We start from the raw sequence: 26117 nt of genomic DNA on the forward strand, positions 1-26117 counted from the left end.
AAAAGGTCACTTCCTCCCTTCAACACAGCAATTGATCTTACTGCACTCGTCCAGTAAGAAAAAATGGTGTTCCTTCCTAAGCAACTACCAAGAAAACCAAGGTGGCTGCTGTTTCACAATTGTAAAAGTTTGTGCTATGAGACCCTACAGTGTCTGTTGGGTGTACCTCCATTACTGCAGTGTAACAAAAAAATAGGAAAATCTATTCAAAGACAATTTTTTACATATTCTTGATGTATATGCCAGATCAAAAAAGGGAAAGATTCCTGCTTGCCTTTCTTCCCCCTCCTTTAAATTTGCTTCCATTACTCCTTTGGAGCCCAGAATATAACCTGTTGTGATAATAAAAAGCTGCAAAAAGTTAGATTTAATGCATTTGTTTATAGTTAGTTCAGCACGGTCACATTATTTTCCTCTGTGCTGAACATGTATTATTATTATAAGATATCCCAACGAATTCCAGTCACACTTCTTAATAATGGAAACATTCTATTACAGTTCCAGTGAAAACAAGTCCCATTTCAACACGCTGGCCAAGTAGCTTAACTTCAATAATTGAACTTAGGCTGGTTTTGTGGCTGATGCTTGCCATTCCCTTGCCTGCCATTTTTCATTGATGTCTCTCCAAACTAGGACTTGTCACTCCATACTCATCTGTTTCCTCAAACTCACACTTCACTCTTGCTCCCATGACTCCAGATTGTGAACTGTACTGTGCAGGATCTGGGCCCTCGAACCATTAGAAGGGAGGGAGACTGTAGAAGGGCTTAGAAAGGCATGATTACAGCAGGTACTTGCAGTACTTTAAATTCATCTAGCATTCCGTAAGGCTGCTGTCCCTCTTCTGAAAGAAGATGATATACATTATGCTGTATATGTTACGTGTTCGGAGCACATCTCAGTCTGAAATTCCAGGACTACACATTTTTGGGTCTTATAGTAGCCAGGAGGTGACTTTTCCTTTTTGGTGTGTTTTTTTAAATTATTTTTTTTTATTTTTTTTATTTTGAACATATTTGAACACAGTATGAAGTTCTGTTGGTATTGAATGTGTGACTTTTCACTTTCATTCGAGGTTTATGCAACCTCCATACCAGGAATGCAGCTGTAGAAGTGAACTGTAAAAAAGTCCTGGAGTAACACTGAATTTGATTCAGGTCTTTTGAAGTCATCATATGCACATACACGTATGTTTGGAAGGCATCTTCTCATGCTCTACTTTAAACAGCACATTTATGCTTCAAAACTGAAATAAATTTTTCCATGTACTGTATATAAATGTATATTGCCCAACCTCATCTAAGTGACTCATATTGCAACAATAGGATAGAAAATAGTAATATAAACAGCACCATTCATATGTATAACAAAAATCAGTTCTAGTCAGATTTACTTCTATTTTACACGGCTGCGCCCTGACCAGGGGAGGCCGGTCAGCCACCACCGGCAGCACACCTCAGCAGCCGCAGCTCCCCTGGAAGGCCCTGAGTTACCGCTACGGGGATTCAAACCTCGCCGCTCAGTAAGAAAATACCTGAAATGATCGCTCCCTTCCGACAGCCCGCCCTGCCAGGCGCTACCACAGCGCTACCGGTATCCGGGACAACCCCTCCGCCTCCCCTCATTCGGAGAGCCGAGCGGCGGCGCTGCGCACGCGCCCCGCGCTAAGGGTCGGTCCGAGGCGCGGGGAGGGGGAGCGCGTGTGCTGTTGTTCCTGCTGCGCGCCAGGTGAGCGGGGCTGGCAGGGCCCGCCCGCCGCTGGGGGGCGCTGCGCGGCGCAAGGCGGGAGAAGCGGGACTGGAGGGCGGGAGCGGGACGGCGCGTGCGGGAGAGGGGCGCGGCCGTTTGAAGTGGCGGCGGTTGGGCCGCGGTGCCGTTTTCTCAGGCGAGTAGCGGCGGGACGCGGGCAGGGGAACGGGGCGTGGCGGGAAAGGGGTCCTTGGCTTCGAGCCGCTCCTCTTCCCTGCTTGCGCGGCGGAGACTGGCGGCGGTGGCGCCCCCTCTCACTCAGGTGGAGCTGTTGTGGCGCTTCGGGCCGCGGCGGGTGGTGGTAGAAGTGGTCGCGGTGCCTGAAGGGACCGCTGAGGCGGGGGGAGGGCCCGGGCCTTCAGTGTTGAGATCTGCAGCGTTTTGCTGCCGCCTGCCAGGTGATCGCGTCACGGAGCGTGTAGCTGCCCAGGTGGTCGCTGCTGTAGAAATGGAGGAAGCGTCTCTCGGTCTGAGCAGCTTTACGAACTAAATATAGATTGGCACGTCTTGGGGCGTCGGTATTCTTAACTTGCAGGAGTACTTACTGCGCCTTTTAGAAACCCCGAGGAAGTTATAAAACTCTGCCCCCTAAACGGCTTGGTAGGAGAGGATTGGAAGTGATTTTTAAGCATGCTTGTGGATAAAGCGGGGTGATTGCCAAAGACCGCTGGCTGTGATGTATAACTAACGTATTTTTGACAGCACTACTGTGGCTTGTGTAACTGTACAGTTGCTTTGTTCCTTCTTTCAGATGCTGCTGGACCGGGGCTGATCATGTTGCCAGGCAGAGTGCTATTTTAAGCAACTTGTGCAGGATGATGGAAAACTTCAGAAATATTGCCGATGAGACATTTCCAAGCTTCTTGGGCCATTCACTGAATAGCAGTGCAAGTGTCATTCTTGAAAATGTTACGGTTTCCTCAAACCCTGGCTTACCTGTTGCAGCTTCAACTGTTGCCAGGCGTAAAACAGGCTGTGAGAACAGGTGAGACTGTCAATACTGATTGATAATATAAAAAACCCCAGCTGACTGGTTTGAAACACGAAGTTGCGGCTGTTAATGTTCAAGGCCAGGCTGGATGAGGCTTGGAGCAACCTGGTCTAGTGGAAGGTGTCCCTGCCTGTGGCAGGGGGTTGGGACTGGATGATCCCTAAGGTCTCTTCCAACCTAAGCTGTTCTATGATTTAACTTTGGAAAAGAAAAATTCTGACGGATTATTTGGTAGATGATAAAACTATTTACTAATCAGTGGCATACTAATCAGCAAACACAGGATTGACTCTATTAGCAGTGAAGAATCTGCATTAAATTCATAATTCATGAAATACTTTTATTGACTTGCGCTTTAAAAGAGTAACTTGTTTCTGGACTAATGAGATAATAATCAGGTTTATTTTTGCTGGACTCTTCAGCTTAGTATATTCAAGTTTGAAGTTATGTAGAGAGCAATATATTTTTTATGTATGTGCTCTCTTTACTCTGTTGACTTTTCATTTAGCTTACCTGAATCTGACTAATTTTAGATGGGTAATGTGAGAACTAGTGTTATGGATATGAATTGAAGTTTAGCACAATTTATAATGGTTTGTTCAGCAAGGAGTAGAGCGAAGGGTAATACTTAGAAGCCTTTGCTCATTTAAGTGCTGTCCTATGACTTAACAAGAACTAAAATCAGACTTTTGTACCATGACTTTCCAGAAGTGCGTGTTCCAAATGGGATAGCATTAGCCACTAAAAATGATAATGTGGTATTTCTCTAAAGAAAGAAGACTGAAGAGAGGATCCTTCTCCTTTCTACAGGAGACTGGAGAGGGTCATTCTGGATACATATTTATACCTGTAAATACATATTGTCTAGAAAAATGCTAAAATATCCAAATAATTGAACTTATAGGAGATGGGTGGGCATTGATATGTTTGTTTGTTTGTTTTTTCTCTGGTTCTTTGAAAACAGGAGCAGTGCATATTAAAGTGATTCTGTTGTATATTTTTCCTCCCCACCTTTACAGGCTTTCTGATATCTCTGCATCCTACTTAGAAGGGAAACCATCACCTCCATTAGGATCTCCTCACAGTAGTCAGTCAGATCTTGAGCCACTGGGGAGATTTGCCCTCGGCTTTTGTGATGACACGTAAGTGAGATAGTTAAAATCTATTTCTGTTCTGAAATGCACATACTAGTATGTGATTTATATGTACTATAAGCTAATTACGGAATACTTCAGAATTTAATTGCCCACTTCAGCAGCGGCTTCTGTTGGCCTTTTGATGCAGTAAGTGGAGAGCTCAGCTGTATTATCCTGTTAGCTTACAGTGTTTGGCAGCTTGGGCAGCTTTTCCTACTAAACCAGCTCCTCCATGACTTCTGAAGAGGAATGGTGGCAGACTGTGTGGAAGCATCCTGTGCAGCACTACCCCTTAACCTGCACAGCCCTACATTAACATTGTGCTGCTGTTCAATTGGCTAATTTGGCTTCATGTATATGACAGGAATGAATCTTTAGAAGGGATTTGTTTTTTTTTGTTAAACTATGATGATTTGTTTTGTTGTCACACTAAGTAAAAATTGACTGACTTGAACCTGGCTTGTCTTTACCTAGTTTACATTACGTAACGTAGAATTAAGCTGATGGTTCTGGTTCATGTCATGTGTGTGAATAATAGTTTACACCGACTTAAATCTATTCCAGCTAAGTGTAATGTAGTTTGCATACAGAAAGGAGTATCTATTCCTATTAAATTAACCTTCCTTGTAGCTTTGGTGATTGCTATCTCTTAGCAAATAACTAATGTTAGTGAAATAGTTTAGAAAGCATTGCTAAATGGTGGAAGTGTTGGAAGTTGTTGTGTAGGTTATTCTAACCAAGGTCAAATTTGTTCTTGTCGTAGTAGAAAATGCAATGTGTGTTTTTCTCACTGATAAAATTGTACTGTAGGCAGTATGTTCCTGTAAAAACAAAGAATGTGAGATTTCGGAGAAGGAGTCCATGTCTTGATTGTCCTCAAGAAAAAAAGACCAAACATGGAATAATTGCACTTTAGATTTTCAAATGTTAGCTGTGTTCAAGGCCAGGTTGGACAGAGCCTTGAGCGACACGGTCTAGTGTGAGGCGTCTCTACCCATTGCAGGGAGGTTGGAACTAGATGATCTTAAGGTCCTTTCCAACCCAGACCATTCTGTGATCTAAAATATTAAATCAAAAGGGTGGTTTCCTCAGAAAAGAATTTTAACATCTTGCATGATAAGCTTATCTGCTTGTGTGGAAGTCCCATGAAACTAGAAGTGAAAACACTTTCCCACAGAATTATAAAAGCTGTTATTTAACAGGCCTATATGTAATTTCAGTAAATCATGTTCTTTATGATTTAGTCCCTCCTTTAATGTTACAAAAAGTGTGCTGGTATTATGGAATTATGAAAATCTTGTCCAGAGTCTGACTTGCTCTCAAATGGATTATGGAACTTGCCCAGAATAGACCCTTTTCTCCTTTACACTTTTCCCTCTTTTTGCAGAAATGAAAAAGGAAGAAACAGAAAAATTAGAGAGGCGTATGTCACTGAATTTCCTCATTTGTTTCACACTTTATATTGTGAAAGTGAATCCCTTGTAATCTTGCTGTTTATTCCTTTTTTGTAAAATGACAGGTAATATGTCTGTAGAATCTTTATTAATGGGAACAACTGAGTTCCTAGATACAAAGCCAATTAAATTGGGGAATTTATCAGATCTTTATATCTAGAGATGCTATATGCTAATATTGATCTATATATCTTGCTGAGTGACTTTTCTTTGACATAATTCTCTTTGTAGGGAAGTTGCTACACAAGTTAAAGAACCTCATCCAAATTCTGTTAATTTGAAAATATCTGACTCAATACACAGAGGGCAAGATCAGAATGTCATTGAGCATTTGAGTCACAGTCAAGGTACTTCACTTGAGGTGTTGCCACTTGAACGATCGAAAGGTATTAAAATTGGAGAAAAATAATGTCATTTGCTTTTTATGCTATAGGTGTCTTCTCTTGACCTGTTCACTGTTTCATGGAATACTCTAAATGGGCTTTGAAAAAGAATCTCTTGGAGTTGAACAAACTGGAAACAGAGAAAGCTTGTGGGTGACCTTGTGTTCCTAGATTTCTTCCCAAACTTTGTACCTGAAGTACAAAGCTAGGCAGGAAGCTGGTGAAAATAGTGTTTGCTATAAAATACTAGGATGCTGGTAGGAATCTGAATTAATTTCAGCAACTTTACATGTGGAAAAAGTGCAAGTTGTTTTCTGCCCCTTTCAGCAGGAGTAAGTCTTTGAGATTATATTTTAACTGTCTCTTTTCTTGCCCTATTCCAACCTATAGTAGATTTTTAACTGCAGCTGTAGAAGCTGGAAACATATTTTCCTAGTGACATGATGCATGAAAAAGTAGTTTAGAATACTTACTGTGAAAACTGTTTTTTGAAGTAGAGAGTATTGGAAGCAATATAATATTCTGTAACTTACTTTAAAAGTGTAACTATTGATATTAAACTTGTTTGGGTTTTTTTGCTAATGCCAGTCCTGTGATTAAATACTGCATGTTTCTTAAAATTCAGTAAATATACTTAGTAAATATATACTTTTAGTCATTACCCTTTTCTAAGCCTTACCTGAATGTTTGTGTAGGTTTTCATGAAGTGAGTATATTAATAATTTTATAGAGAATGTGTTCAGTTAGAAAGTACTATGGCCCGTAATATAAACGGGTCCCTATAAAGTACAGTTCTAACAGTGATGTGTGGCTTCAGTCACTTATTATGGTAGTCTTGGAGAAGTGGTAGTAACTATGGCAACAAAAATCATGATGCTTTGGAAAACAGTCTGCCCAGTTTCGATAGTGCCTGATTTTATTTAGTTAATTGGTTTTAACTGATTGTTTATTCAATGTTTAGGGTTCTAGTTTGGAAATTGCTTTTTATTCCCATCTATTACTTAAAAATTATAAGCCTTTTTTGCTAAAATCTGTATGTGCATACTTAAAATGTTCTGTGTCGTGGGACTCACAACTGGCTTATGGGTGGTTATAACACAGAGATGAGTGGAAGCTGCTTACAAGTTATCCACAAAAATAATTGGCCCAGTAAGTGAAATGCAACAGTGGAACAGAACACTTGTTCCTACCTCTGCTAGTTCAATCTGGAATTACTTCCTTTTCAGCACTGTGTTATAGAAATCCCTAAGGCAGTTATTGTCTTTCATAATTTTTACAGTTCTAGTGCTGATGAAGCCCTGCCTTGTTAATTACTCCCAGATACTTTAGATCACTATAAACTTTCATATCATGCTAACGTTTATGTTTTTGGGCTACTTTTATGGTGTATGCCAAGACCTTTTAAGATGTTTGGTCTGCTGTCATCTAGAATAGTTAGCATCTAGTAGTATAACATAAGAACATACTAAAATAGTGCTTACACCCCATTCTTTTGTTTCAGATCTGTCAACTGGAATATGCTTCCTTCCAGACAATAACAAGGTGAAAGCTTTTCTAAATACAGTGAAATTAAAGGTTTTCTAATATTAGTCATGTAATCGACTTAAGTCTGTGAAAGGAGGAGGGAAGGAATTGTTTACTGTCTTAATGTTGTGTATCCCTTAAATATGTAACAGTGCTGAATGTGTCATGCCTCCCTTTGCCTCATTTTGCAGATCACTTAACATAATTAGTACCATGGGAGCATGACTCCACCTAATCTTTCTCAGTTGTGAGAACTGTTGTTTGCTTCTAGCTTCTGTTGTCTTGTAATCCTTTATCAGGACCTTACATTTTACCCTCATTGTAGTTTAGCCTAATGAAAAGCCTTTTGGAAACTGAAGTAAACAGTATCAACCTGATTTGACTTGCCCCTGTACTTGTTAATTAGTTTGAGGAGTGTTAGTTCAGATGTCCTCATCGTTAAAAACGTCACTGTTTGTAGTAGAAGAGCACAGTCTTCCTTCTACCTCTGTGTATGGTGTGTGTGTTTATCCCACAGCTAGCAAATAGCTACAGGTATCATCAGGTAGGGCTATACTTTGGCTGTTTTTATCTACTGTGTGTAGAGAAGCTGGCAATTATGGGCACAGATACAAGGCAGACAGGAATGGGAGATCTCATGGCGCTTACAGAAAATATTCCTCAAGCTGTAGCCAGATGCTGTCCAATATGTACTCCTTAATTTGTCAGCTAGTATTTGTTAAATTGATTTAGTTCTCTTTCATTTGGTTTTTCTAGGGCCACAGTGGTCAATGAGTTGCAGTTGACTGCTCACAGGCTGTCATCTGAAAACCATAATTCAAGTTCCTCTCAAATTCTTTACTTTCTGAACTTTGACATTTTTGATGTCTGTCAAAGATGAGGTGTTTATTATGAAGAATGTGAGACTAAATCCGAAGCAGATATTATGTTGTGCTGTTTTTAAAATCATTCGGGTATATAAAAGATACAGTATTTACAGTTAGCTCGATTCAGCTGAAACTCTACTTTTTAAGTAATTTAGTATGCTGATTTGAAGAAGCAGTGTTTTAACAGCACAGGAAGGTATTGAGAGTTGTCTGTACTTTAAAGTTGGGATTGCAGCTTAATAAAGGGGGGAGTAAACTCTTTAATGGTTTAGTACTTTTTTGAGGTCTTTTAAATTTGGTGTCATTGGGATGATTTTTCCCTCTTTCTCCTTTATGATCCCTGTATTTCTTGCTGTTTCCATTCTGGCAGGTAGCAGGCAGAAGTTCATTGGAACTAGAATGTTTGCTGGGATGAGTTAATTGTTGTTAACTGAATTTATACAGTAGCTAGTAACTTATAGAAACATTTCTGTATGGGTGCTTTTCACAGGTTGATCCATCTGAACCATCTGACAAACTGGTAGAAGGTGGAATCTCAAGTGATCACCTTAGCAATAGCCTCTCAAGTTTTTTGGAAAATGAGAAACTCACCTCTTTTGGAAGCTCAGAAGAAGATTCCACTGGTAAGCGTGTTTATAGCTCCAGGTAGCTGAGTCTAGAGTTTTGGCTTAATGTTATTGCATACTGGAGAATAAAGGTATTGTGTTACTGAAATATTTAATACAGGATTATGCTTGATCAGAAACTAGTATTAGGAATATTCAAACTGTTCACTGGGAAACTAGCTGTTTTAAAATTGTAATAGGAGTAGGTGAGTATGGGATTTGTCAGAGAAGATCACATTTGGAAGTTCAGTCTAAAATAAACATCCATCCTGTTACTGTGAATCAAAAATACAGGTAAAAATGTGGGCATTTGTTTACTAAAGTGGTAACCCTAGCTACAGTTTCAGTTTAGATTAATAAACTGTGGTGAAAAACATGTACATGCAGTTAGAATTAACCTTTACATGAGCTTCAGTTGAGCTCTCTAGATGCCACACATGCAGGTGAAACCCAAGTTGAAAGTCTAGTTTATGCTCAGGGACAAAAGTGAGAATTTGAGTTTTGTGTACTAAACAAGAGTTTTGAAGTTTCTCTGCCCTTCCAGTGGCTGCTGCTGAAGGACAAACATGCTGCTCTTTATTCATGCACTTGACTTTGCACATAACCTGAAGGATGACAGGGTATGTTCTCAGATGCACCAAGAATGAGGAAGGCAGAGTGATAAATAGGTTTACTGCTCTCTTGAGATCAAGCAGCCCTGCATTCAAGTAGAGTTAATGGGAGTTAAAATGCTAGCCTATAGTCATCTTGTTTTGCTGTATATCACTAGTCATGGGGTAAGACAATTACATGCTTCTGTGTCCTGATTATTTTTACCTGAAAACCATGATAATTCTACTCTGAGTGTATGAGTGTGTTGTGAGACTTAGTGTATTAAACATTACGGAGTTGCTATGAAAGTATGTCAAGTGATATTAAATGTCTGTGAAAGGTGAACAGGATATTTTCTTCTCTTCCCATAGATGATGATATTGATGATGAAGAGTTCTTTGATAACCAACTAGAAGCCTACTTCGAGCAGCTGATGCAACCAGAAGTGGCAAGAGGAGGCACTGACATACAGCCACTCTCAGAATGCTGTACAGCGCTGAAGCTTTCTGAAAATGGCTTACTTCAAGTAGGTTTAAAGTAAAGTTCAAAGCTCAGCATGTGCAATGGCAATTGACAAACCCAAATACTGTCCAACAGGTAACATGTACAGCAAAGGATTATTTTTAATTTTGAAGTTAGCAAATACAGCTCTTAACCATAAACAGAGCTGTGTGAGTGAGCTTCTGACTTTTTCTGTTCACTCTGCAAGGTTTTCGCTAGGGAGGGGTAAAAAAGGAAAAGAAGTTAGGGAGCTATTTTTATATTTTCCTCTTCCTTGTAGTGCAGTTCTAGCAGCTGATTCACTGCTTGTTACAGCAGGTCTTGCTGTTTATGAGGTAAGGTGGAATTAGGCAAGGAGCTGGCTGTCCTAAGAGGCATTAGTCAGGAAGGTTTGCAGCAAAGCTGAAGTTTCCTGTTATGGGGTCTTCTTTATTCAGAGGTTTCCCACCCCTGTCTAACCTTGCTCCTCGCACTTCTCTTTGTCTTGTGCATAGCTTTCTTCCTTCTCCTGTTAAGCAGCTCTGTTAGAGATCCATGTTCGATTAATTCTGTTATTTGATCTTGCAAAGAGGGGAAAAAAATCCTAAACCCACAGAGAGGATTTCTGTTCCTTCTCTGGGATGATGGAGACTAGCCCTCAGCTAAATCCTGTAATTCACATAGCATTAGGAGTATTTCCTTAAGATGGACTTTTTCTGCTGGACTACTTAATACTTCATTTCTTGATCCTTATTATAAAAGTAAAAATTGCTTTTGGAGTTTTGGATTGTTCATGCTGGTCTGAGTTTAGTGTACCTCTGAGGTGTTCTCTTGAATGCTTTAAAGTATAAATGTTTCTTACACACCTTGCTTTCCCTCTAAGCTTCCTCCTAAGTAGTGCTTTTTAATGTGAGAGATGGTAAAATGTTTGTAGATAAGCATTTGTGATCCTCTCAAGTCCACTAAGGGAAATTATGTAATTGGTAACTAATCAGAAGTCTCTACGGCTACCACTGGTTTGCGATGGTATGATTTTAATTTTGGTTACCAGCTTCTGAGTGCAAAGAATTTTTGGTAAAAGATAAATCCCCATAGAAAAAAGTTAATACCCATAAAATGCTTGCTTTATCCTGTCCTGTCCAGCCCCAGTAAGCTGATCAGCTGAACTGAAACTAAGGCTGTCTTTTGGTCTCATTTATAACTTGTAATATCCAGGAGATGGGTCTATTGTCTGTGTAGGAATTGCTTAATTTTAGTCTGATGGTTCTGTGACAAAACTACTTTCAGTAGTTTAACTTGTTGCTATTTGTTATTAGAAGTATAGTATTAACTGTAACTGATTCTGTTTCATTTTTTGTTTCTGTAACTATTAATATTACATGCTGGCACTTCTGTCATACAACTAGTTTATACAATCCTTTTAATCACTGGTTTATTACCTTGCATAGCAAGGTCCAAGGTTTTATTGAGAGTATAGCATCACAGAGACTCCTTTTTCCAGGAGAGTAAATAATTTGCTCAAATAATTTGTCACTCTGTGAGCTTGACCAGAACGGAGTGTGATTGACTTATATGGTTAAATCAACTGTAGCTTTCAAAATTTCCAAAATTTCCCAACTGCTATCAGAGTTTCCAAGCTGTGGGAAGTGATATGTTAACCCTATAGAAGTAGCCTGATTGCTGATCTGTGGCTGTATGTGAAGAAATGGATAGGTGGTTGTTGAAGAGTACGAATAACACAGTTCTGCTCTCTGATCTCAGGTCTTATCTGTTTGTGTAAGATGTCACTGCTTCATGACCATTGTGTCTGTGTCAGTGGGGTAGGTACAACAGGTTACGAGTAGGATTTGAAGTCATCACTAGAAGAGGAGGAGGAGTAGCATGGTGCTCTCGTTAAAGGGAATGAAAGGATGTGATAGGAGTAAGAAGAGATCTTCATCTTCTTGCTGTGTATGATCTTGGAGGCAGATGCATGCATGGATTGGCATAGCATAGCCAGGAACTATTGTCCTTGGTGGTGCTAGCAGCTAGCGATGCCTCTGGCAGTGGCACATGAGCAAACAAATAACGATAATGTCTTTACTAGAGATTTTTTTTAACATTGTAAAAATAATTGTTGCTTTTTTTTTTTTTTTGTTATATTTGTTCTCGTGTAACTTAAAGGAGAACTTTCTGGTTCCTCACACTTACCAGCCGGTGGCAGGAGTAGACTCTGGAAATGCTAGTGATGAAGATGCACAAAATCAAGGGATAACTGGATGTCCTGTGCAAAGAGAAATGCTGCCCAGAGAAGTACACCAACTGGTATGTGATGGAAATTGTCATTAGAATTTCTGTTTGTCACAGAGAGTAAGACTATAGAAGATGGCATTGTGTTTGAGAACTTGTTAGAGGTTGAACTAACAATCCAACCTTTCTTAAAAAAAAAAAAGTAAAAATACCACTATGGTTTTATATATATATTTTTTAGAAATATTTTTCAAACATAGTTAATTTGGACTAATTTGTACCTACAACTGTTAGCACAAACAGTTAACAACTGCACTTCTGACACTTTTCAAATTATTATTGTTTTCTAAGAATTCCGTGACTCCTGGACATGTGCTAGAATCCTGTGCTGCTGCTGAGTTGCAATTAGATTCACTTTATCTTCAGTGCAAGGACAGTCATAAAGCTGATATATCAGATGTTCTTCCAAAGCAAGAAATACAGTCCTCTCAGTGTCAGGCTGCTGCTTCTGATGCCGAAGTACTACACACATCAGGAGTATTTCTGGGGCACCACACCACTTCTGAAGTTCCTAGTGCAGAAGCACCTCAGACAAATGCAACTGAATGTGAAGTCAGTCTTCTTGATACTTACCTGTCTCCAACTGCAGACAGCTGTGAGAACATAAGTTTAGCTACAGCAGACAAAGGTTGGTTGGTTTAGATATTTGATGATCAAACTAGTTTGTAGTTGCAGCAACTTTAGCTATGCTGGTTTGTTTTTGTTTTTGTTTTAACTTGTTGCTGACTTCTGGCAAGTGAATGCCTTAATCTTAAAAACTTCAAGACTTTGCCATATTCCTTTTAATTTTAATTAACAGTGTGGCATTTGCTATATCTTTCAGATAATGTACCACACAGCATCGTCTATCAAAATGAAGAAGGCAAATGGGTGACTGATCTTGCATATTACACTTCATTTGATGAAGAACAAGATTTAAATCTGTCTGAAGATGATAAAGTAAATGAGGAGTTCATTACTGGATGTATGTAATCTTTTTCCTCTTCAGTTAACTGTTGTTACCTGTAATAGTGTTAAGCAAACTTTTTCTTTTTTCACTCCTACAAATCAGTATTTGGTGTTGCAAAGCCTCCAGGCTTCAGATACAACAAATTATTTGAAAGCTGATGTTGATAGTTGATAATGATATCATCATTATTAGAAGTTATAGCTTCTTTCCAAGTTTCCTGCTCTTCCCATGTTCCCGTGTTTTGTTTTGTTTCAGAAAGCATTCTAACATGTGTTGCTGGTCCCTATTGTATGAGCAAAAGTAAATCCTGTAGTTGTCATTTCCACAATTCTTACTTTGGACTTTAATCATTATTACCCTTTCAAGAAGAGAAAACAGCAGTCATATTCTGTCTTCCATGATGCTTACAAGACAGGAAATAATTGTAAACAAGAAATTACTACAAAATCAACTAGAATGTGCAAAGAGCTGCTGAATTCACTAGCTGGTGGTTTTTTGAGAAGCCCTTGGGAATGTTTTGATGCTGAAAGAATGATACTGAAAAATGTCGGAGCTTATTAAAAGGCTTTATGGGACTCAGCTTGTAACAAATTCCAGGTCTTTTTGAACCCCTGTTTACTTAAAAATTGTGCATTTTCTTTAAGCTATCTCAGACTGATCTTCATGAGTTTGTATGTTTGTCATAGAGGCTTGGATAATATGTGCGTAGTGCTGTAGGCAAATGAATTCCTTACCAGCAAAATATCAGATTCAAGCAAAAGTGTTTCTCTTAGACTCTAATAGTTTCTGAAGTTTACATAGATATGAATGGGCTAATGTATTCTAAAGACATCCACAGTCCACTCAAGGTTTTTCTTTCTTTCAATGAGAATGCTGTATATGTTGCTGTGTAGAGTTGTTTATTTTGAATGAGTAATCAATCAGGGCTGATTGGTTGAAATGTCTTTCAACACCGTAGTGGTTTTCTGCTGGAACAAGCAAATGTGATCCAGTTTGGTATCCATCCCTATCTACCATGCCAGTAAAGTAGAGTTCCTCCATTAGGTTTCAAAGCCAGGACATTTCAGATGCTTTTCAGCATCTCAGGATTAACCTGAGGGTTGTTAAGTTGTTAGAATATTTGACTGTTGTAAATTTTTCTAAGGCTTCTTGGCTTGTTCCAGCATGATGGATTTTAAAAGCAATTCTGCTTTTGAGCTGTTTGACTTACCCCTTTATACGGTAGAAGACTTACAGGCTTTCAGACTCAGTATGGTTAGCATTTTTCTGGCTGCTAGTTTGCCTGTCTGTCTGCAATGCTCAAGTGTGATGCTTGACAGCTGAGAGATTTTATTTGTAGGGACAGAAAGGAAATGTTACATCTGGTGCTTCTGAGTCTCGTTTATGACATATCTATCTCTGTCAGCAAACTGTGCACACAGTGTATTCTTGTACAGAATAGTGCAGGATTGCTCACTTGACGATTTGGTGCTTCAAGAAGTCTTCAGAGATCTGTATGGCTTACACAGAAGTTTAAGTAAGAATTGATATTGACTTTGGAGTTCAACTGTATTTAGCAGTCTGTTATTGATAGTGCTAGGTTTAATTTAGGAAATGCAGTTGGATTGCTTGTTAAAGTTGTATTCCAACTTTGTGTCTTTCCTCAGAGTATGCATTGCTACTTCCCATAAGTAGTTTTATGGACAACAGCCATATTATCATCCGTTCTTGACTTATTCCTCTATTTGTCCTATGCCCTCTATGACTGGGGATGCTGTGTGTAAAAGGCCACATATTTTATAAGTTTTGAAGGGCTTAATGAGACATTAACACTGAAATAAGGTGGTAGAGCAGTATCTCTTGATCGCTTTTTAACATAATTTTGGCAAAGGTATTTTGAAGTGTTCATTGTTCTGTAAATGATAATTGTGAAAATAATACAAACATTTGAATTTAAAAGTAGTATTGATTTATTTGCCCTGTTAATTTGCAGAGGTATTTCATGAACTGGTACAAACCAGTCTGTTTGTTTTGCTCCACCATCTTGATGAAAATTTCAAAATCAAGTGTATTAAAAGTTTCTTTGGAGGTAACAGTATGTTGCTCAATTGTAGCTTTTATATGTAGCATAATTTATGAAAAGCTGTAGTTTGGTTTGGAGTTAAGGCTGTAGGATACTTTCTTTATTTACCACTAAGTTAGTTAGCTAAATGATTTTACTTTGACTCCTAAAGATCCAGGGAGTACTTTTTAAAGCCTAATTTAATATGAACATGTTCAACCATAACTAGATGGAATAACTTCTTTTGTGTCCTAAATGGTCTCAGACATAGAATTAGGTATTGCAATATCTGTCCCTCAAAGTATAGTTCGATGATGCAAAATAATAATAACAGCACATAATAACTTATGCCTTATTTTAATACATGTTCTCATTGGCTTTAAGCTGAAGCAGCTGCTATGATTGCACAAGACCAGGAAGAATTCGAGAAAGCACACAAACTTGTGCAGGTAAGTTATGATCTCAGTGTAAACAGAGTATTCTCTAATTTATTTGTAAGTTACAACTTCTGAAATCCCTTTGTCTGCAGGGAGGAAAAGTAGACATTCTAAATGCATCTGAATTAGCAGATACTTCATGGAAATCGCCCAATAGCTGTATTCTGCTGAGAAACTCTGATCCTGATAAAGATGCCAGTTATTTACGGTTGTCTTTGGGGGAGTTCTTTGGTCAGAGATCTGAAGCTCTTGGTTGTCTTGGTGGAGGCAGTGATGTAAAACGGGTATGTATCTTAATATTAAGGCACAATGCAAGGACAAACAATGCAGCAACTACAAAAACAACAACAAAGCACTACTTTGGTTTTGTTTTGTTTTTTCTTATATGTTGTAATTAATTCTTTCTGAGAAATACTTTTCTGAATTCACCTGCAAAGGAAATTCTCTATGTGTGACAGGTCTGGGTTGGCTTTTCTTTCCCGCTTGGAATTTCTGATGTAAAGGCTGGCTGGTGTTATCAATGAATCCTGATCTTTACCAATTGGTCAGGGTTAGAGAGAAAGTACACCATATACAGGGTGCACACTGGAGGTCCAGGCACATGATCCACGTAATAGTTGAATGAAATGCTGCTCAGACAGGGGTATTTAAACAGTGAGGGTATCTTTGAATGGCTATCGACAGTTGATGTGCTAGTTAGACAAACACCCAACTTCAGTAAAAATATAATTATCTCAACTCTTAACTTACCAACATACTTCTGTATGCTTCTTGCATCTGTCTGATACGTGTCTCTTTTCTGCTGTTGGTAAACAGTATCTCATCTGTGTTGTAGGCCCACAAAAAAAGTGGGGAAGTGTGTACAATGGGAGGAACAAGTCAAACATGCATGTGTAATTCAGTTGTGTCCTGCTGAATTGGTAGAGTTGGCATGTTCTATCCTGGCACATTCAGAGGCTGAGTGGCAGAGCATGCCTCCAGGCAGACACAATGAGAGCATATCTACTTTCTTTTGTCTAACTGGTATAAATAAGTTAATGTATATATTGGAAGTGTATGTATTTGGATTAGGCATTGCCAATGCTAAGAGGCATGTGTTATTTTTTTAGTGGTACAATAACCAAACTCTAGCTGCTGAGGCACTATGGCTAAAACTGCTTTGCAAGCCCAGTGAGCCTGTTTATTAATAAATTTACTCATGTTGTATTCCTGGATTTTTTTTTTTTTTTTTCCATAGCCATCTTTTGGTTACTACATTACATCTCCGAAGAAAAGGCAGCCTGTTGCTTTGCTAAGGCAGTCTGATTCATCAGGAGATGACTTCGGCCAAGAGATTTCACAATTGTCTGAGGTGTTTCAAGGTAACTGACGACCAGAACAGTCAGCCCTAGACTTTGGTCATAACAATAGTTAAGAATTACCTGTATAAAGCTATGAAAGACTATGAAGACTAATCTGTGATAGAAAAACTCTAGTTTTCATTTGCCAAATATCTTTTTTTAACTGTGAGCACCCTTCTCACCTCTTCCCCCTGAAAAACACAGGGCCTAAACAAGTATCAAGTACTACCCTGAATTATCTTGGATATTTCAGTTATTTCCAGACACTGGATAACTACCAGTATGTCTTGTAATAATTTAAAGTCTGTTCAGAGTTGTTCTGTTGAAAAAGCTGTATTAATGTGGTACCAAAACCCAACCACCACCACCACCAAAAAAACCCCACACAACCCCAAAACCCAAACAAACCAGCCACCCAGAAAATTGGTTTGTTTGTTCATATAGATATAGAGGGTGTAGGGAAAGAAGAAAAGCAATTTGGGTGGTAACTGAGCTGACAGTGTGTGCATAAGCATAGTTTACTTTTTATTCTGCCATCTTTAAAGAACAATAAAAAGTTACACTATCATGATATCTGCTTATTTTAAAGTAATGATTTAGGAGATTGCTCCAAAATTATATATGCAAAGATCACAACATGTATTTTGGTGTATATATATGCCTATCAACTTAGGATGTTATGTTTAGAAAGGGTGGGTGCATTTTAAAGCATCTCTACTGCTTTTGATAGAACTGTGGCAATACCAGTCTTTGTGAACCTGCTTGTACAGACAGTCCAGTGGCTTAAATACGTTTTTGCATTAGTGAAAAATATCCATCAGGCTTTTATAGAGCCCACTTTGAAACAGCTTTACAGCTATAATCTTCCTAATGCTAAGACCTTGCAAATATTATAAAGGGTTTCTTAATTATCATTATTTTAATAAAATGTTAGTGTACTTAAATTCACCATACAACAATCTAGACTTTTGTCAAAGAATACCAGGAGTTCATTGAGTTCATGACCTCTGTTTGGTTAAATCATAGTTGTAATTGTTGCTTTGAATAATAGAAAAATATCCTTATGTGCTTTTCAGTATTTTGTATAAATGCTAGAGAAGGTAGGTATTTGGGTCACTTTGTGGCAAAAATATTAGTAGTTACTGCCATCTGATTTTAAGTAGTACTGGCAATAATATCCTTTATCAGGAATACCAGCATAGAATTCCTGCTTAAGGAGCAGTAGGTGGAGAGGAAGCTGAGAGATCAGCAACTTGTGAAGGGTGTTACTTCAAATACAAAATATGTCCAAACCCCAAATATCTGCTGTAAGAACAAAAGTAAAGGGGGGGGTGCGGGGGGAAGAAAGAAACCCAAACAACTTCTTCCCACCCTCCCAAACCAAATCCAGACAAAAAGTGTTTGTTGTTTCATACTTACTTCTCAACCACCAGAGGATCTTTAAAACTTAGTTTTAGTGTTCTAGGGAGTCCGGATGTTTTCTTTCATTTGTCAAAATGGTAGCCTCTAGATCTCATATAAGCAATACCTCCTAGTTGGAGTTTGATCTCCTGATCAGGAAGATTGTTTATGGTTTGCTGTTCATCCTAAACATGATCCTTCAAAATCACCAGTCCATTGCTATCTCAATCAAACACTGTCTCTAGCATAAGGATATTGTCTTTACTCAGATTTAACTGTTGTAGTTAACTACTGGAGTTTGGCCTATGTTTATATTATGTTGTAAACATCGTTTTATGAAAGTGTTTAGCATATGCTAATATGATAAACTGCCTGAAAATAAAATTTGAAGAGTGTGAGCATGGTATTCATAATGCCGTTAATTTTGTGACTTGAATGTAAACTTTGAGTACTGTACAGGAAACAGTTGATGCGTTTCAATTTGTGCCTTACAGCAACTCTTTTTTTTTTTTCTACAAAAAAGGGGGTGTGTGTATCCCAAGAATGCAGATGTTTAGACAATTTCCTTGCTGTAAATTAATTTCCTTTTTCTTTGTTCTTAGGTGACTTAGAAGCACAAACAAAAGAACATGAGAATTCTACCAGCTGTGAGGGTGCATGGGATAGAATGGATACTGCAGCTGAAATATGTACAAGCATCACTACAGAAGCTGCTACCAAAACCAGAGCAAAGGTATGTCTAGTATTTTTCTATTAAGTGCAACTATCAGCTTGAACAAAATCCGAATAACTTCAGTTATTATTTCTTTGAATGTAGATAAATTTGGACTTTCATATCAGCTCACTGCTTTTTATATTGATCAGGTTCTCCAGGAAGATACTGTGTATTTGGTCATAATAAATTGTCTGCTGTTTGTTCTGATGGGATTTTACTACACTTCAGGATTTGAAAAGTTTTACAGGGACTAAGGCTTCTGAGCACTCAGTCTTTGTTTGATCTTTAAAAGAAAGCAAATAAATTTGTGGAGTAGACTTAAAAAATCACAACAATGAGAATTATGCCTATTGCAGTGTTTCTTTTTAACAGGCAATTAAAAATGTGGCACCTAAAAATGTTACTATAGTACCATATAGCAAAATGCAAAATAATTAAAATCAACAAAATGCAGAAAACAAAACACTAAAAAATCTCTTAATTTGGTGCTTAACTCATTTGGTTTGTTGTAGGATGGAATTCAGAAAGACAAGTTTGAAGACAGCCAATCTAATCATTCTGACTCCGTTCTGAGTATTAGCATGATTGCATCTGCTATTGCTAATGCTTCCTCCAGTGCTGATCCTTCCCAGTTAGCTGCTATGATGATGGCACTCTCCAATAAAAATAAAAGAACATGTTTCGTTACTGGAATTGTTAAAGAGAAAGTACTTCCTGCTAATCAGACATTATCCAGCCATGTGGACAATAGTGCATTTGATATGGAAAAATACCTCAAAAAAACAGATGAGATGGGACATGAAAGTGAGTGTGAGAGTGTTGTAAAACATGAAGCGTCTGATATGTTCTTACTGGGTAAAGATAAAAATAAGGATATTCTTTCAGAAGACTTCATAAATAATCATAGCAAGCAGCAAGAAATAGAGAAGCAATTTCTGGATTATTTTTATGAAGAAAATGATACTCAGAATTTCTCTAGTCTATCTGCTGTTCCCAACCATGAAGATATGTCTGCAAACAGGGCTAAGTATTCAGACAAATCGTCAGATTTAGCAAACAGTAAACACTTACAGTCGTTGAATATTGGTCTTAGATCAGGTAGGCTTAATACCCAAACCTCACCTACTGGAAATGAAGTACAAGTATGTGGAATTCCTTCAGCAGCAGAAATGGAAGTGGCACAGAGAAGTCCACTTCCTTATCAGACCAACAATCTCAGTAGTAGATGCTGTATCAGGGAAGACACAGAAACAGTAGATCAAGGAACAAATGCTGTTCCTCAGTCATGTAATGATTTGGAGGAGAGAAGTGCAGGAAATACTTTGTCACTCAGCAACTTAAAACATGCCAAGCCATCTAGAAAATATGTCTCGGTAAGTCCTACAAAAACAATGCCTACACCAAGACTGAACAGCGATGAAAAGAAGCAAGATGCAAAAATAGAGAAGAGAAACAAAGATGCCAGTATTGCTTGCAATGGGAATGCTAAACACGTAACTTTCGAGAAGTTCTCCCCAGCTTCTCAGAATAGTACTGGTAAGTAAACCTATGTAAATGTAACCAGATGTTAAGGCTTTTCTTGATAGTAGGCTTGTTCCCTGTGCTTCTATAAACACCGTTATTAAATTCTGTTTATTTACCAGAACATAAACCTGTTGTACCTGAATGTGACCTGCAGTCTCTGGAGGATGAGCAGTGTACCTTCAGACCTTCTACTTCACCACTCATTCATTCTTCTCCTAGTGAGACGTCGGGAACAGCATTTTCAGGGTAAATTCCTTGGTCCAGGTTATGAGAATTATTAATGCTTCATAAGGGTTTTTGAGGGATCAGCTTTTAGTTTGAATGTTGTCCTTGATCTCAGTTTATAGGAGATCTTTATTAGGCTAAGACTTCATTCTTTAGACTAAGCTTTCTCTTTGCTTGTATTATGTGTATGGGGAAGCAGTCTTAAGCAATTGTTAACTTTTTATTTTCCTCACTGGCCTGATGAGGCACAGATGCTCTATGAGTACGTTGATGCTTCTGCTCAAGATTATCCAGTATTGCAAGAATACAAAATACTCAGCCTCTTAGATACATTGGATACTTAAACCTTTGTGTTGATAGAGCTATAAAAATCCATACTTATTAATTGTTGTTCTAGTGTAATTTATCTTTTACAAATAAAACTATTTAGTTGGGGGTTATGCTGTTAATTGTAACAAAGCTTGATGCTGTATTAAGATATGCTTTTTAAGGTTATAACTATTTCGCACTATTTCTCTGCTTGTTGTGAGAGCAGATGGGTAGAAATATTTGTACTGCTTTTGACCGCTTCATATTTTAAAATGGCCACTTGTGCCTAAGACCTAAGGCTTTCTTAGTGATGGAAAGGGCAATATTACTTAAATGAGCTCCCATAACAATAAGTGTTATGTAAATGATAAGATTACAACTAAGTTGATTATGTAGTTGTAAACATACAAATGTGGCCAGTAACCAGTGACTAAATACATTCCTCTAAGAAGAGGAGGCAATGATTTCTTTGTCTTAAGTTCACTGTTTGATAGTTAGCTACGGTTAGTGTTGTACATGCTGTTAGAATTATAGACTGTCTGATGTTTTTCAAAAGTTAAAATGTGCAGAAGTATGTGTATTTTTGCAAGCATATTATGTAGGCATTAGGATTATCAGTGACTTTGTTTTCGTATCACCGTTTCTTGTTTGACAAAGGGGTGAGAGATCCTGTGTTTTCAGATGTGTGAAATGAAGAGAATCTCAGCAGTAAATAGGAAATAATAATGTGTGGTGCCTGGGATATTGGATGATTTCATTTGACAGTCTTCCATCCAGTTAGATCTGAGTATATTGATTAACTTTTTTAGTAAGTTGTGTTGTTTCTGTGACCTCAGCATCTGAGTAGAGCTGTGGAATTCTGGTGCTTTGCCTTATGGATTTATGTCCAATGAAAATGAGGTTATGTACATCAAAGCGAGAATTTGTAAAGGTTAATTGAAAGCTGGTGTCTTGTTTGTACTGCCTGTACTAAATAGAATGGCTAAGGAAGCTGACTTTTAGAATAGTATAGCTAATGTGTAGCACTGGTTTTCTTGGGGGTAGTGTTAGAGATACATTCTAATACTGACAATACTTTGTATCTGTTTTTCAGGTCTGAAACTGACTTTATTAGCCAGTCATGTTATCAGGAATCTTCTTGCAAAGAAAGTGTACTACTGCCTCAGTCGTTTTACTCAAGTCCTAGCATGAGCAGATTAACCTATGTCTCTGCATCTGACAGTACCCTTAAGAACACAGCTGTAATACATAATCCGGAGACATATTGGGTAAAAAAATCTTGAACTGTAAATACATATTAATTCCCCTACTTTAAAACAAACAAACAAACAAGACAATACTTCCCTCTCACCCCTGAACCAAACCCTTAAATGGTCAAAATAATTCAAAATTAGAAAAGCTGTAAGGGTTCATAACAGTTCAGGACATGCTGTGCGTATGGAGAAGGTATTCTGATTTTTCCCCCACTCCTATCTATTTTAGAAATGTAAATTCTGAAATAGATTTTGTTAAGTGCACAAACTCTAATGAATATAAACATAGTAAAACATTCAAAGAACTACTTGTGAAGAAAGTTAGACTTGGTGTATTTTTACTCTTTCATTTTTTCCATTTCTTGAGAAGTCATTCTGTTTCTGGAGTGCAGTATGGTATTCCAGTAGTAGTTTGCAGGATCTGTATCTGCTTTCATCACTCCTGAGGCTCAATTTCTGCTCAGATTCAGCTATTAGGAGAATACTTTTCCTGCTTTTTTTGTCATGATAAATGTTTATAAATGCGTGTTTTGGCTTTAACTTATTTTTTCAGGACCTGAGCTGTCATGTCCTACCTCTGACAGTCATTCTGACAGTTCTTACTGCTTTAGCAAAGAGTGAACTTTAAGAGCAAAACTTTTGTTCAGACTTGCAATATTATGCTGATTAAGATAATTGGCATTCTTTTATCTAAATCCATGGGCCCTTTGGAATCTGGGATCTTTCTGTTATGCCTCCCCCCCTTCCAAACTGTGTGCAAATGTGGATGGAATTTAAAAATAGAAATCCTATCTACTCTTCTTTTTTAATTTGCACAGGGTGAGGCTTTTCAGAACTGGTGGTTAGTGAAGGCTTAGTGAAGCCTTCTCTTCTGTCTAAAGGAAGCACCAGTAGTAATGTTCCTTCATGCTGAAAGCATCAGGAAGAAGGAAGCATGTGTCTGGCCTATAGCCCATTTTGTTCCAGGTCTGGTTGCACAGGGAATTATCTTTTTCATCCTGATGTTTCCAGTGGGAATTGCAGTCCAGTAGGAAGGAACCCAAGGGCCAATTTAAGTGGGTATTTGCTCGTAGTCTTTGCTGGTGTAGCATCAGCTCTTGGGTCTGTTTCATGTTTGAAATGCATATGGTTCTAGGTTCCTGTCATCTCATGCAAATGGATTACTCTAGATGCAGTAATAAAACTGTCTGCATACTAGTTTGCCCCTCTGTCTTGAAAAGACGTTACTGTCTGAGTAGTCTTTGTTCCCTAGGATAGTTCAACAAGGAGATCCTCAAGTACTTTGCCAAGGTTTTACATTTGTATTATGAGTACACTGGTAAGTCCCACTTAGAACACAACAGTATTAATTTATTCCTTTGGGTTAGTGATCTTTTATGCTGAGAGAGTCTGAGAGATCTTAATCTCATTTGTACTTGTTAAGAGCCACTTTCATATCTCTTGCCTAAAGCTTCTTATACATAAGACTGTTCATATTGGTGTTATGTTCAGATCTGAATAATTACTGTGGCACAGTCTGTTTAACCAGTAGTGCCCTCTCCTTTTAATGCTTGGGTCAGGTTGTCAAAGGTGCATGATTTTCAAGTTTTGTCATTTCTTGTTTGGTTGATTTGAGCTGGTGAGCCACCTCACCTCAAGCAGCACCCTAAATGCTTTTTTTAAAGGAACTTGCAGCTTACTTTCCTACAACAATCCAAACAGCTACTTTTATTGCTGGGGATATTACATGGTATGGATTCTCTCTTTGGTCAGCTGTCCTGACTGTGTCCTCTCATTACCTCTTGCCACTGCCAGCCTACTCTCTGAAGTGGCAGAGTGAGAAATGAAAAAGGCCTGGGCACCGTGCAAGTGCTGCTCAGTGATAGCTAAACCACTGGTGTGTTAGCAGTGTTGTTTTATTCACAAATCTAGAAATACAGCACCACAGGGCCTGCTATGAAGAAAATAAACTCCACCCCAGCCAGACCCAGTATACCTAGCTAGAATGTGACTTCAGAGAGCAAGCAGATTGAAGTTCCAGATTGTCTTTTTCAAGGTGAAGAGCCACAGATGTTACAAAAGCAGAACTTCAGACAAGACTTGACAAACTTGATTAATTATATTTGGTAGCAGTACAGATATTAAGGTCTGTCATCTTTAATGTACCCTATTTGCTTTTCTAAACTTCCTAATACTGCATATTTGTTTACTAGGGTGAAAATGCTGGTGAACTGAGCACAACAATAATTCGAGCGAGTCCAACTCTTTCACAGGAACAGACAAATGAAAATCTAGAAGAGCATGTGTGTCAAAGAAATAGAAAAGAAGCACTGCTTAGCACTGACCGGGAATCAGAAGAAAATGAAATTGCAGGTCTTCAGAGAAAACCTGATGATGTACTGGGTCAAGAAGCGTCCAAAGAAGGTTTTCCCAAGAATGGAAAGCAGCTTGCATCTATTCCTTCAAATGTAGCAGGAAATCATAAAGAGCTAGACCATGTTAAATCAGCTTTACCAAGTAAATTCTGTGTCTTTCAGCCACTTTCTGTTAATCTTGATGCACAAGAAGTGTGGCCCGATCAAACAAGCAGAGCACAGAGACAAGGATTACCATCCTTGAATACATTACCCATATATCCTGGATTAAGCACGTATATGCCACTCAGTCAAAACTCAGCTGGTGAGCAACATGTTCCAATTTCAAGCTTTAAACCCCATGTCGCTACTTCTGGGAGTCAATCTTCTGTTCCCACATTGCTTACAGGACATTCTCTTGCAGCAACACCATTTGCGCAACACCACCTGGGAAATGTACCATCTACTGGAAATACAGTTTTGTCACAGTTTCATGGCTGCAGCTCTGGAGGTTTTGGCCTTCCAGCAGGGCTTCCTTGTTCTGCTATCCCAGCAGGACCTGTTGAGAATCCAGTTATGGTAGGAATCCCTTTAGGTCCAAATATCGGTCCTGGCTCTCTTGGCGCAGCTTCACTTTGTAATCCACACCCTACTTCCTGGAACAAGGATATCTTAAATCTAAACTCATGTACTGGACAACCTCTTGGAGCTGGTAGAAATGAATGGGAGTTGACAAAGTCACCTGGTAAGTGTGTTTTTTAGGGTGTGTTTAAAATACGGCTGTAGGCAAGAATGGAGATAGTGATTATGCTAATATTATAGTAAATAAAATCAAAATGACTACCAAGTGTAACCACAATTATCTTTTATGCAAACCTTGTTATTTAAAAAAAAGTATCACTAATTTTCCTTATTTAATGATGTTTAATTCAGGGTCTAATCTTATAGGCCCTCTAGTGGTTTTAAAAACAAATTTTCATAATCTGAAAGAATTTCAGCATTCTTCAGCATTCAGTGGTTTTGTGTTGATTTAAAGGAACTCTTTTATATAGATGATCTTAAGGTCCTTTCCATCCCTAATGATTCTATGATTCTAAAAAGAGAGATCCTAGCTGCAGCTCATGCTAGGCAAGACAAGTTGTGCTCTAGAAATTCAGTTGTATTTTATCTGGAAAGTAGATGGCATTTCAGTCTCCAGCATATTTTGGTGTTAGGGGTCAGTTAAGCCAAACCATAGGAGGAAAGTGGAGGGCTTAAGATGTTCTTTGGTTTTGAAGGGGAAAGATGAGTTGCCAGGTGCCTTCTGTACTTTCTGGTATTTCTCTGTATTAGCTCTTAACCTAAGCAATGCAAATGAGTGTTTTGTTTTAAAGACTTCATTAAACCTGTGTTTTGTTGTTTGTTTGTTTTTTTTTTTTTCCCCCTGGCAAATTCTTGCAGACAAAATGTCAAATTTATCTGAAAGAATTATTTTGACTATTTCAGAAATATTAAAACCAGAAATTTAGTAAAATATTTGAAG

At 38.2% G+C, this 26117-nt stretch overlaps 1 protein-coding gene across 2 annotated transcripts in view; it reads left to right on the plus strand.

Annotated features, from left to right (window-relative positions):
- Positions 1 to 2435: 2435 nt before the first annotated feature.
- Positions 2436 to 26117, plus strand: part of CEP192 (centrosomal protein 192) — a 63933-nt gene continuing 40251 nt past the window's right edge. Inside the window, exons 1-17 of one of the 2 annotated variants that reach the window (XM_062633048.1) lie at positions 2436 to 2734; positions 3760 to 3882; positions 5562 to 5716; positions 7215 to 7255; positions 8594 to 8726; positions 9671 to 9825; positions 11943 to 12083; positions 12360 to 12696; positions 12892 to 13032; positions 15443 to 15507; positions 15588 to 15779; positions 16733 to 16856; positions 18839 to 18969; positions 19464 to 20487; positions 20595 to 20721; positions 22103 to 22277; positions 24455 to 25340. In XM_062633048.1, coding sequence (XP_062489032.1) covers positions 2565 to 2734; positions 3760 to 3882; positions 5562 to 5716; positions 7215 to 7255; positions 8594 to 8726; positions 9671 to 9825; positions 11943 to 12083; positions 12360 to 12696; positions 12892 to 13032; positions 15443 to 15507; positions 15588 to 15779; positions 16733 to 16856; positions 18839 to 18969; positions 19464 to 20487; positions 20595 to 20721; positions 22103 to 22277; positions 24455 to 25340 — 4120 coding nt within the window. In that variant the 5' untranslated portion in view covers positions 2436 to 2564. The remainder of the gene's footprint in view (positions 2735 to 3759; positions 3883 to 5561; positions 5717 to 7214; positions 7256 to 8593; positions 8727 to 9670; positions 9826 to 11942; positions 12084 to 12359; positions 12697 to 12891; positions 13033 to 15442; positions 15508 to 15587; positions 15780 to 16732; positions 16857 to 18838; positions 18970 to 19463; positions 20488 to 20594; positions 20722 to 22102; positions 22278 to 24454; positions 25341 to 26117) is intronic. The other variant, XM_062633049.1, reaches the window with a different exon arrangement.

Source organism: Pezoporus occidentalis, unplaced genomic scaffold, assembly GCF_034315485.1.
Source record: "Pezoporus occidentalis ecotype Australia unplaced genomic scaffold, CSIRO_AGI_Poc_V1 ctg4, whole genome shotgun sequence".
In the NCBI taxonomy this organism is placed as follows: Eukaryota; Metazoa; Chordata; class Aves; order Psittaciformes; family Psittacidae; genus Pezoporus; species Pezoporus occidentalis.